Raw genomic sequence first — 12,743 nt, 5'->3', positions numbered from 1 at the left:
CAGTGATACTAGAAAGACATTTAGGTTTGGATTTGACAAAATGTTGCATCTTAAATTTCAGCTTTTCGCTGTTGGTGTAGGTTGTCATATCAACACCGGCTCAGTGTCAGGAGGCGTGCTGCAGTGGTGTTCTGATTAATCACCGCGATCACATGATCGCAGCTTTCTCCTCAGTGTGCTTGGTTTCCTGTCAGCTCGTCTTCCTCCCATATCCACTCACTCTTTCCTCTATGCCTCTGTCTGGTTACTTCATTCCTTCATTCCTTTTCTTGATTTTGTAGACTCATCTCTCTCTCTCTTTCTCTCTCCAGTCTTTTGTTGGTTCTGTCTGGATGTGTGAAGGGTTCGCTCCACACCCAGTAACAGTCCTTTGTGTGTTTGATGGTACCCAGAGGCTGCCTGAATGTGCGCACATGTGCGTGTGTGTGTACCAGGGTACCCCCCTCCCTTTAGCCCAGGGGAACCCAAGAATTATGAGTCCATCTCGATGTCTCCCCCTCACACACATATACTCACCTTCACCTGGAGCTGAACTGTGTGGTTAGCCAGCGGAAACAGAGCTTCTGCAGGTGCGCTTTGACTGTGGATTGATGGGATTCACATCATAAGACAGACCACCACCAAGACCTCCTGTCAATTCCTTCATAAGGAGTAAACAAAGCAATAATCTGAAAATGTATACGGGAAAAGTAAACAGCAACATAAAGCTTTGTGACCCCAATCAATCATGTTGATGTTTATGAGTGAAGTCTGCCCAAATCTGAATGTGATCCTGTTTGAGGTTGCTTAAGCTGCCATGTGGAGTTTTTGACCACTAGTTGTGCTGTGGAGCAATGCTTTGATGAGCAGGTTGCCCCTTACTTTACTGTATGTCATGCAAACGCATGAGCGCATGGGGGATGTCATACACCAGAAAAGCGCCAGAAAAGGGAGGAAAGAAGAAAATATTTTAAAAATCTATCAATGTTTTGTATGTAAGAAAATGCATTCATGTATTTCTCAGGCTAAAAGTCAGTGAGTAACTGCGACTGAGTGCTGCATCATCGTAGACTCCCTCCTCCCACACCTTTCTGAGTTAAAATGAATAAGGCGCAAAAAAAAAAAGTAAAATAAAAGCAGTCAAAAGCAAAAAGATGCACCTATATAATGAAAATCTAAACTGGTGTGTGCATGATTTAATGTGTCCTTTCGTGTGTGTCCTTGCGGTTACAATAACTTTCCCCTCAGATGCTTGGAGACTTTCTCTCGTTAGGCGGAAAGGCAGAGCTGTCCTCATTAGTGCACTTGATTGGCATCTGAGGGCGCCTAATTAACGGTGTGAAGCTGACAGAGGTGGTGATGGCAGCTGCCGGGCTGCGGCTGTTTAGAGGCTAGCCGAATGTGACCTCGCTGTTTACCCGACGAATTTGAGAGAGAGGAAGAGCACGCTGGAGTCATGTGTGTATGTATGTGTGATAATTGCTTGTATTTGCATTTGTACAGTATAATTGTCTGTTTTTGTACGTGTGTCTGTGTGCTAATTACACAGATTTGCATCTGTACAGCAGCAGTGTCTGTTGTGTTTCTGTGTCTGATCGGGTGATCTAATTATTTATAAGTGTGTCTGCAAGAGTGAGAGAAAGTGTGTCTGCACATGCATGAATTAATTTTGTGTTTGCCTGTGTGATAATTTTGCATTTATGCAATTTTATGCACTGTCTGCTGTCTCACTGTGTTGTCAGATAATTGGGTGCATGTGGATCTGTAAAATCTGTGTGTGACTGCCTGCATTTTCTCCACATTGTCTGTGTGCATGTTCTGAAGAAATAAGAGTGAATTAAACTGAAGCACAGACACTATTTTGAATGTTGAAATTAGTTCATTTAATGAATAAATATCCACCACAGATACTATTTTAATATTAACTGAGTCTATATAACTTTAAGATAAAGATATCAGATATCATTAAATGAAAAGATGCATTTATACGCCCATTTTTAAGCCCCCTGTAAAGCCCCTTGGCTATATAGATGAAGCTGACTTGTGCCATGCACCCTGCGTCACATCCTGCACCATGTTACAGTGCTTGTGCGATGCAGGAGCTTTGTTGGGTAGCAGCAGCAGCAGAAAATATGAAATGTTAATTAATCTCCAGCTTTGGGAGTCCAGTCTTTGTTGTTGTGCGCTTTTAGAGTACAGTTTCCACTCACATAAACCATAGAGCCTTCTGGATGCTTGGATTCACTTGATGCTGGGCAGTTTGTGTACAGCGCATCTATCAGAGTTGTTGTTTGTTCTCTGGTGCAGCTGGAAACGAGGTTGATGAAAGTTCACATACAGTAAATGTGCCATGAAACCAAAACAAGAGGCAGACAGGAGATGTCACGGGAGAAATGGGAGTATGACATGCAACAAAGGTCCTACGCAGGAATTGAACCAAACTGTGGTTAAGTGGCATGTGCTGCAACTATTCAGCTACCAGGCCACTCCATATTATAGTATTATATTTAATTGATAATTAATAGCCCTTCCCATGCTAAAACTTAACGTTAAAAACACAGCTAAGAGGGGCTTTGGCTCGACAGCAGTTCAGTCCATTTGCACATGCATGCATTTCTGTGTTTACATTACCTGCAGGACTGAAGCCGTCCTTGCACAACACACAGGAGAAGGATTTTCCCAGAATTATAGTGCTCTTAAAGCTGGGACCGTGGGACGCTCCCCACTGTTTGTGGTAACAGCTTCACACTGGAGAACAGCATCTGTGGCGAGGACAGAGAGCATCACTCCCTTTACAAAAACCTCCTCAGCTGTTTTTCTTTAGCTGTGAGTGTGTGTGAGAGGGAGAGGTTAGGTCAGCAGCGGTGATTTCTCCTGTCATGTCCGTCCAAAGTAAAGCTGACATGGTGAGAGCGGAGGGAAAAGCATGATGGGAAAAAAACACACTCATGACTGTTCAAACAGCCAGTCGCTAATCTTAGATTGGCACGAAGACAAATATTAGAGAGAGGCAGCAGATGATCACATTCAGCTTTCGCATATCGTCTCTATTGTTTCATTTTCATCCTCTCTCTCTCTCTCCTGCTGGGGTTTCCTCCTTCTTTTCCTCCTCCTCATCCTTTTCTTTCCCCTCATTGTTATTTTCTTCCCCCCATCTCCTTTCCCTCATCCACCAGTGGGGTTTTTCAATTAAGCTCTCTGCTCCCCTGTGGATGGATGGATGGAGTGAAATGAAGCATGGAAGGAAAGAAGCAAGGCTAGAGGAAGAGAGTAGAAAAAGATGGAGCACAGACCGATGTCTTGATGGAGGGCAGGAAGGAGAAAAGGAAGGAGGACAGCAAAGAGAGAGTGAAGAATGGGTGTAGTGAAGGAAAGAACAGGAAGTAAAGATGGAGGTGACAAGAAGAAGAGGAGATAAGGCCTCTATACACTGCAGAAGAAATACTGGGAGGATGGAAAAGACAATAGCTAGCAAAGAAAATGCAAATTAGGAGACGAAGACTATGAAGATGAAGATCGTTGGGAATATTTGGGAAGACGACGACATCAGAAAAAGCTTCTTCTTCTTCTTCTTCTTCTTCTACTTCTTCTTCTTCTTCTTCTTCTTCTTCTTCTTCTTCTTCTTCTTCTTCTTCTTCGTGTCTTCAAGCAGAAACAGCTGATCAGTCATGTGACTTATGTTCACTGCGTCAGAACCTCCCATTTAGTGCATTAACACTGTTTCTAAAAAGGAAAAACCCACCTCAACAGAGCGTTGAGAGGAGGAAAGAATGTCCTTTATTCTCTTTTTAAGGAAATACTGTGGTTGCACACACACACACACACACACACACACACACACACACACACACACACACACACACACACACACGCAATAGTCACTTGTTGAAAGTTGCAAAACTTCAGATGAGCTGTACTTTGATTGAAGAGAGTTCATGTTTTCATGTTTCCTGTAAGTGAAATGCAGTGTGGCTGTCTGTGATTGGTCAATAAAACTGGGCTCCCAACATCACGAAGTAGATCCTGAAGTGATTCTGAGGCTGCAGGAACAACGTGTGAATGATCACATCTCACATCACCTTTCTCTCCACCACACAGGGAACATGCACACATGAGTGAAGTCACTTTTCATCATTGCACACTTAGATTCCTTTATTTCAAAGCTAGAATGAAGATGAAGAGAGAGAGAGAGAGAAAGAAATCAAGAAAGGTCAAGAAGACAATATTTACTCCTCGAGCTGCTGGAGTTTGGTCTGTCGCTCTGGTTACAGCCTCCTTCGTGCCATCAGGTCATGATCCTTCTCAGTTTAGTGGCTGTGGGTAATGTATGTTTACCCAGTGTACTCATGTTTGTGTCCACTAATAGGAACATGCAAGTTTGTCACGCTTATGCTATGAAGTGCGCTTGCGTCTGTGTGCGCGAGTGTGGTAGCGTGTCTGTGGCGTAATGTGCTCGGATTGTGTTGAATTAAGAGGCAGTCATGTTCCTCTGGTTGTTGTGTGAGGCTAATATTTAGCATGTGTGTGGTGTGTGTGTGTTTTGCTCCTTCATGTTCTGTTTTGTCTGTGAGCTCTCCGCCTGCAGCTCTGTGGCTGACACAGAGACAGAAGGGAGATGAGAAAAATGAATGTTTGTGGGCTTCAGAAGTAAAACAAGATTTTCTCTCAGCCGCTCTCTCTGTTTTCCTTTTGTTATGACATCTGCTGTTCTTTCATCTTTTAAACTTTTCTCCTCACACTCTCTCTAGTTTTCATGTTAGAACGTAATCAATAAATTGTTTGACATCATATCTTATATTCTGTATCTCCCTGCTCCAGTAATCACAATAATTAGAACATTCAGACCCCAAAGACAAAGAGATCTGCATCAAATGTGGGTTTGAACAATGCCTGGCCACAAAAACAAATGGTCACATGTTCATATTAATATGAGAACGCATCTGTTTTGCTGCTCTGTTGGTCAAACAAAGGCGTACACTGGGTAGTTTAGTGCTTCGCTTCTCCACAGCATTTGTTACATGGCCAAAATGAAGTGGACAAATATGAGATAGATGAACATGTCATGTCGCAGGAACCTGAGATTTGCGCCTTTTCATCCCTCTGCATTCCAGTTCATCCCAGTTCTTCCACCTCCAGACTGGGAAAACGATGTCTTTATGCCCCCCCCTGCCCCCCCCAGTGGTTGCCACAAAGTTAGAGTTTGCTGCATTAAGATTTCTCTTCACTCTGTAATGATGTTACAGATTGACAGTGGAGAACTTTTTCTTTTTCTTTCCAGAGTCACCTTTCAAGCTACAGGTGATGAGTGTGAGTGTGCGTGCGTGCGTGCGTGCGTGCGTGCGTGTCTGGGTGTGTGTGGCAGGTCTTTTCAGGGTCATCCTCTCTAACTGTGGTTTTCTACTCGACCACAGTTGTCTGCATCCTGATGCTGCATCAGTCTTGTTATTTCTTCTTTTTTGTGCTTCACATCTGGTTTTAACTTTTGTTTTTCTCTCCCCTTGTGCATCTCCCTTTCATCACTTCTCTTTCCTCCTCTGACTGTTTCTCTGTATGTTTTTTGTATGTTTTTTCGGTTGTGCGGATGATAACTTATTCAAGTTGTTTGCACTGTGTGTGTGTGTGTGTGTGTGTGTCAGGTTGAGGAGGGAACCAGACTATGACAATAAAATATTAACTATGTTGTTGCTCTGATTCTGTCTGCTGACCTGCCTGAAGCAAGGTCAAACAAGACAGAGTGTGTGTGTGTGTGTGTGTGTGTGTGTGTGTGTGTGTGTGTGTGTGTGTGTGTGTGTGTGTGTATGTGTGTGTGTGTGTGTGTGTGTGTGTGTGTGTGTGTGTGTGTGTGTGTGTGAGAGAGAGAGAGAGAAGGACTTAATAGTGGGCCACGGGCCAAAAGCAAACACCTACAGTATTGTATTAATACTTAACTGGCTGACTTTCTGTGCAAAGCGTCACACTATTATGAAAAATAATTGATAAGTTGGAGAGCATATTTATATAACAGTCAGGGATCCTACGAAACGTCTGGCAGGCAAAATCAAACCTTCGGCCAACAGTTTTGTTCATGAAGGGAAATAACCGTGACAGCTGGGATGCCTCTGACCAATGAGATGACTGAAACTAACCCGTGTTTGACCCGGAGAGGATGGAAAGATGACGTGTAGAAGACGGGCAGGGATCGAGTGGGAAAGTTTACCTTTCTCACCCTCTGCTGTGAGCGGGGAGGGAGGGATGGAAGGAAGAGGATATTGAAATAACAGAGGAGACGGTGGAACAATGAGAGGATGAAGAGGAGGGAGGAAGGACAGAGGGGAGAGAGGACAGGGACACAAGAGGTGATAGAACGGATCAGAAAATGAATAGAAGAGATAGCAGGAGAGAGAGTAAATATTATGAGACTACCTACTGTCCAGACACACACACACACACACACACACACACACACACACACACACACACACACACACACACACACACACACACACGTCCAGCTGTGACCAGTCTTTGTTTCCCTCCAGTAAACATCATATCCAGCCTACTGATGTCCTGGCAACAGATACCTTGACAACCTGATGGGAAAGCATCCTTAATATTGGTGTGTGTGTGTGTGTGTGTGTGTGTGTGTGTGTGCGTGTGTGTGTGTGTGCGTGCGTGCGTGCGTGCGTGCGTGCGTGCGTGCGTGCGTGCGTGCGTGCGTGCGTGCGTGCGTGCGTGCGTTTGTCAAACCCATGTATTACTCACGTTGTGGGGGTATAAATCTGTTTATACACTCCCAATGTGTGGACTTGCCTTACTTGTGGACAAAATTCAGGTCCCCATAATGTAAATCATGAAATTTTTGGGTGAAGATTTGGGTTAAAGTCAGGCTTAGGGTTTGGCAGGTGGTTATGGTTTGGATAAGTCCCCAGGAAATGAATGTAAGTCTATGTAGTGTCGCCAGAAGTGATGAAAACCTAACAAATCTGTGTGTGTGTTAATTTGACTTAGGCTACTTTCAGGGACATCGACTCAGGGCCACTTAAATGAGGACAGCTGGTGCAATTGGGTCCAAAATCGGGTCCTCAATTACAAAATTGCTGAGTTCTGTCTCAGTATTTAGGGTTAGGGTCAGTGTATGTCTCCAGGACCTAACTGTTTTGCATGTTTTAGTTCTATGCTACATGTAAAATACCTTTTACTTCTGCATTTGCATTTCCCACTAGGTGCCCATGCGCTGGTATTTAGATGTAGAGTGTTTACACTGTTTGCATCTGCCTCTATTATTGTCATTGTTGCCTTGTAAAAGCCAAATAGGTCGGATGGCAGCAAATTAGAGGGTGATGATAAAATGATGTTGTGTTTTATATAATTGTTTTAAGTCGAAAACCTAAAGGGGAATGTCTGGACACCAAGATGGTTTAATATCAGCATGGACACAGGTTTGACTCACAGTTACCGCTCTGCTTGGCTTATTTTCTGCCATGTCCAATTATCCCGATATTGTCGACTGACAGTTTCATTTCCCTGTAGGTGCTCAAAGTCCCCCATGGGTGCCTGAGCTCCCAAGCACCCACAGAATCAAACGCTCTCACAAACATCTGCAGAAATACAAGAAAACACTTTATGAAAAAATAGCTGAGAACGAAGGAAAGAAGGAAAACGAGAATAAGGAAATGCTGCTAATAACGAAGGCACTCATTTTGATGTGCAATGCTGCTATTTAGACTTTCTACTGAAATGGTCACAACCATTTGGCTGTCAGCCAAATACACTGCTGCTAATAATAATACACTTTGTTTGCATAGCAGCTTTCATACAGGAATTGCAGCAAAGTGCTTTACAAAAAACAAACAAAAAAACTATATTGAGATGGGTAATCTGTCGCAGTTGACATCACATCTTATTGTGCTTTTTCAAAGCTGCTGTATGTTTTTGTTGCATTAAATTACTGATTCAGAAACTGAGTCCTAAAAAGTTTCCAGCTGTGTTTCCTGAAAAGACCAGCGTTCAGACTTTGAAACCACATACTGTTGTGTTGGCAGACATGTTTCTTAGCGGAGCTGTTTTCCTCTTTCTATTGCAGATAAATAATAACAGAAATAAAATCCTTTAAAAACATTGGTTTTCTGCTGCTTCTATCCATGAGTGGATATATAAAGTTTACTGGAAGTGAACAGCGAGGGACTGACAGACAAGAACAAAGGCTTAGTTTGGTTCACTGGCCTTTAGTTCAACTGGACTTCATCTCTGTTCTCCTCCGTCTCTTTCCATCAGGCCTCCATTTCTCTCTCTGTCCCTGTCACCATAACAGTCCCTCTCTTCTGCTCCAGCTTGTCCCCTAGTCTTGTTGTCTTCTTTCTTCTCTCTCTTTGACTCTTATACTGTCATTTTTTTCCTCCTTCACACTCTTAATTTGCTAGTTTTCCTTTCGTCTCTCAATCCACTTTCGCTGACCATCTGGGTTTGGGTGACTGACTTAAGCAGCCTCAGCCCAGTCCTTCAGCTTCTCCAGGTATACCTCAGAGTGTTTACACACCAGGTGGGATATATGATTCCTTGACTGTGCTCTGGGTCTGCTCTGGGGTCTCCCAGCTGGACAGGTCGGATGCTGAACCACCTCAACCTGCTGCTTTTTTCCCTTTTAATAGATGTTCTTGCTTATGTCACTCCTTGTCCTGCACCACCTCACCCATTTTCATGTGTCTATCCATCAGCTCGTCTTCCTTTGACTGTTCTGTCACTCCGTATATCCCTCATCACCTCCTTCACTGGTTGCTTCATGTCTCAGACGCTGCTGAGCTTCAGCAACACCGTTAAACCTCAGACAGTGTCAGGTTCACTTTAGCTTATTTACTTTGGTCTTGTTTTGTTGAGCTGATGTGTTTTCTTTTGAGCTGCCTCGCTGCTTTCAACCACTGACCTCTCCATGATACTTCCTCTGGTTTGGCCACACAGAGGAGACCTCTGGTTTACTGCTGAACCTTTGACAGGAACAAATGCAACTGACAGAAAAGTGAGTGCACAGATTGACTGGACACAGATCGGCTATTGTGGCTGACACATCTGCATCTATAGTTGTGGTAGCCTCCATAAAGACTGTGATGCTCAATTCAAAAAGAAAATAAAATTGTTGGGTGGATCAGAATGAAGAGAAACTTTGCTGTTTTTAGATCCCTCAAAATTAAACATGTTGCACAGCTCTTCTCCCATACACTATGCTTTATTCCCTCAAATATCCCCTGCATGACCCTAAACATCAGCATATTGTATGACAAGGGTCACCAGCCTCTTAGATCTTTACCACAAGTGGGGCAAATAAAGTAAAGTTTATTCTGAGGGTGGTGCCAGAAAAAAGCATACCATAACCTTCCCCAAAACAAAGGGCTTATTCTGTGTACGGTGGCCATGTAAGGACATCCCAGACTCAGCTTGTTAGGCTCAGCTTTACAGGGTCAGTCTTGACTGGACTCAGCTGTGCTTTAAGCAGAATGCTAACATTATCAAGCTAACATACTGTAACTACAGTTATGTTTGTATCCAACTTGACACTGTTAAGACATTGACACACTGATGTTTAACATGTTAGCATGTACCATTTTGCCTGTTAGTGCCACCCCCCGGGCACACTTGACATTTTAATGTGTTAAACTGTAAAGATATCGACATTATGGGTCTGTTGTAGTGTAACGTGGTGCTAATTAATACAATAAGTATTCAAAGCATTTCAAACAGTACAATATCAGTTTGTCTTGGAAGTGGAAACAGACAGACAGTATTTTACCGGTTTGCTCATTTCTTCACTGTCCTGTTCTGCAGAGAAAACGGTAAACTGTTGTGCGAATTTAATCTGCTTTCACAAAAACGTGGTTTTTGAGGCTGGATGTGAAACAGTATTATATCAGCAGTGTGGTTCTCGGTAAGTGGGAGCTTCCTCCTCTGTCAGGCTCTCTGGTTTGACCCTGACGTTAATGGAGTGTGTCTGAGGTCCTCCAGGGCAGCCAGAGATGATGTACATCCTCCCCTGTGGTTTATCTGACACACACACACACACACACACACACACACACACACACACACACACACACACACACACACACACACACACACACACACACACACATTTTTCATCCCTTTAGTTATGCTTTTATCAGATGGGCTCTGCTGCTGTCAGACTGGATACACAAATTTGACCATTTTAGAAAATGAAACAGCCTAAAAAATGAATTTGCATTGCAGTGCCGCTGCTGCTTTCCTACACTGTCAGTCTGTAGCACTGCATCTCTCCCTCTGCTTGGGCGGCTTGGTGAAGCACATGTGACCATCTCTGGGGGATAAGCAGTCTGATTTCTGCTCCCTAGAACCCTTTGGGCCAAGGGGATAAACAACATTAAGATAAAGAAAAAGCATTGTTTAGATTGGTCTGAAACTAGCTGGTAATGACCTGAAAATCACTGCATGACCAGAGATATTAAGATCTGAAACTTTACAACGTTCTAAATGTGTACTGGTTTTAGAAGTTTTTTTTATGTACATTATATTTGTTTCAAATGTTTCTCTGTATGGCAGACAGGAATGGGATCACTGGTAAGTCATTAGTCTTCCACAGATGAAGAAGACGATATGGTGGAGTCTCTATCATCAATGTCCTTTAATGGCACAAGTGTAATAATCTTATCAAGGTGTCTGTAAGGATTAGTCATCCAGGTCAGGGTTATCCAAGGAGTGAATGGACTTGGTACCAAATCAAACGAATCAAAGAATAACTACATTGTGCAATAGAAGGACATGGGTATAATTGAAGATTTTACAGACTGGTTGGTCAAACCATGTGCTACCAAAGCATCAGCTGAGCATGTTGCATGTGCTAACACATGCAATCGAACTGTTGAATATACAGTAAATACAATGAAATCAGAATCTCTCAACATCAAGTTTCTCTCTCTGTTTTCTTGTTTTTCAGGGACCTGAGTGAAAATTTCATCCAGGCCATTCCAAGAAGAGCCTTCAGAGGAGCCACGGACCTGAAAAACCTGTGTGTTAAAGTACACACAAACACACACACACAGTGGATAGAAGAAAAAGAAAGAGTCTTCTTAGAATCTTCTATAAGAAATTAAATTCATTTAATTTGAATTCATTTAAAGCTCCTTTCACACACACACACACACACACACACACACACACACACACACACACACACACACACACACACACACACACACACACACACACACACACACGCAGTCTATCCCTGAAATGTTCATTTCCTGCATGGGGTCATGTGTGACAGGGAGGAGGGATCAATATTCAGGGAAATCTGCACCAAATAATTACAGACTTACTCTGTCACATTCACATACATCCTTCTTCTTCTTCTTCTTCTTCTTCTTCTTCTTCTTCTTCTTCTTCTTCTTCTTCTTCTTCTTCTTCTCTTGGGTATTGTGGCAGTTGGCATCCATAAGTGTTGCATCACTGCCATCTGCTGGACAGTCCCTTGCTGTGTCTGTTCCAGCATTGCCATGATGTGACAAGGTGCAAGACTGACACGCTCCTGACTGTAGCTGCATGTGTGGATAATGAAAATCACTGACGGTGCCTGAAGGGAACTCTGTGTGAAAGCGGCAGAAGATGCTCCAGTACACATAAAAAAAAAGATTGATGACTTGATTGATTAATTGCTGTGTTTAACTGATGAACTAAATGTGCATCATTCTGGTGTTCTGGTTCTTTTCATTCACAGTCAGCTGGATAAAAACCACATCAGCTGTATAGAGGAGGGGGCGTTCAGAGCTCTCCGATCTCTGGAGGTTCTGTGAGTATCCACTTTCAAGCTGATGCGTTTCAGATAAACATTGTTTAGCATCTCCCATCTTTTCTCCCACCGTTCCTCGCTCCCTCTGTTATTTTTGCTCCTCTCTGGATCCTCCACTCTTCCCATTTTGATTGTTCTGTCTCCCCCACTCTCTCTCTCTCTCCCCCCTTTTTCTCTGTTTCTGTGTCTCCCTCCCTCCCAGCACACTGAACAACAACAACATCAGCAGCATCCCGGTCTCCAGTTTCAACCACATGCCGAAGCTACGCACCTTGTGAGTCCTTCACGTCAATGCACTACGTTACCCAAAATGCCACACTGTTCTCTCTGGAAACAGAACAGTGAGATGTGAACAGCAGCACAGCCAGATATTCAACAATACTCTTATTTTTCTGCACATCTCTCCTTTTTTCTTATGTTGTGGTTCATTTCCTCTCTCCTACATCACTTCCTTCCCTTTCTCTTTCTTTCCTCCATCATGTCCTCCCACCTATTCTTTCCTCCCCTCACATTTCCCCCTTTTTCCACCCTCTTTTCTCATTTGCTCCCTCCTTCCCTTGCTTCCTTCCTTCACTCCTCCCTCTCTCCATTTCTTCTTCTCTTTCATCACACTGTTCCCTTCTTTCCACTTCATTCCCCCTCCCTCCTTCACTTTTGCCTTTCTTCTTCACTGCCATCCATCCTCTTTCCCTTCACAACATATCCCTCTCTCTCTCTCCCTCCTTCCCTCCCTCTTCATCCTCCTAGTCGCCTGCACTCGAACTCTCTGCGCTGTGACTGTCACCTGGCCTGGTTGTCTCCGTGGCTGCGGCAGCGGGCGGCGTTAGGCCTCTACACTCAGTGCAGCTCTCCTCCCTCCCTGAGGGGCCTCAACCTCGCCGAGCTGCGCAAGAGCGACTTTGCCTGCTCAGGTACAGCAGCCCAGTGACTCAACACACTCAGCTGTGGATGGAGTTGAAGTTGGAACCATGTT

At 43.7% G+C, this 12,743-nt stretch overlaps 1 protein-coding gene across 2 annotated transcripts in view; it reads left to right on the top strand.

Annotated features, from left to right (window-relative positions):
• LOC139343749 (slit homolog 1 protein-like) overlaps positions 1-12,743 on the top strand; it is a 56,518-nt gene that overhangs the window by 17,770 nt on the left and 26,005 nt on the right. For both annotated transcript variants that reach the window (XM_070981531.1, XM_070981539.1), the window contains exons 5-8: positions 10,919-10,990; positions 11,699-11,770; positions 11,973-12,044; positions 12,518-12,681. In XM_070981531.1, the coding sequence (XP_070837632.1) occupies positions 10,919-10,990; positions 11,699-11,770; positions 11,973-12,044; positions 12,518-12,681 (380 nt within the window). The remainder of the gene's footprint in view (positions 1-10,918; positions 10,991-11,698; positions 11,771-11,972; positions 12,045-12,517; positions 12,682-12,743) is intronic.

The sequence above is a fragment of the Chaetodon trifascialis genome, chromosome 2, assembly GCF_039877785.1.
Source record: "Chaetodon trifascialis isolate fChaTrf1 chromosome 2, fChaTrf1.hap1, whole genome shotgun sequence".
Taxonomy (NCBI): Eukaryota; Metazoa; Chordata; class Actinopteri; order Chaetodontiformes; family Chaetodontidae; genus Chaetodon; species Chaetodon trifascialis.
The sequence above is the reverse complement of the archived record's forward strand: the minus strand, read 5'-3'. Positions and strand labels throughout refer to the sequence as shown.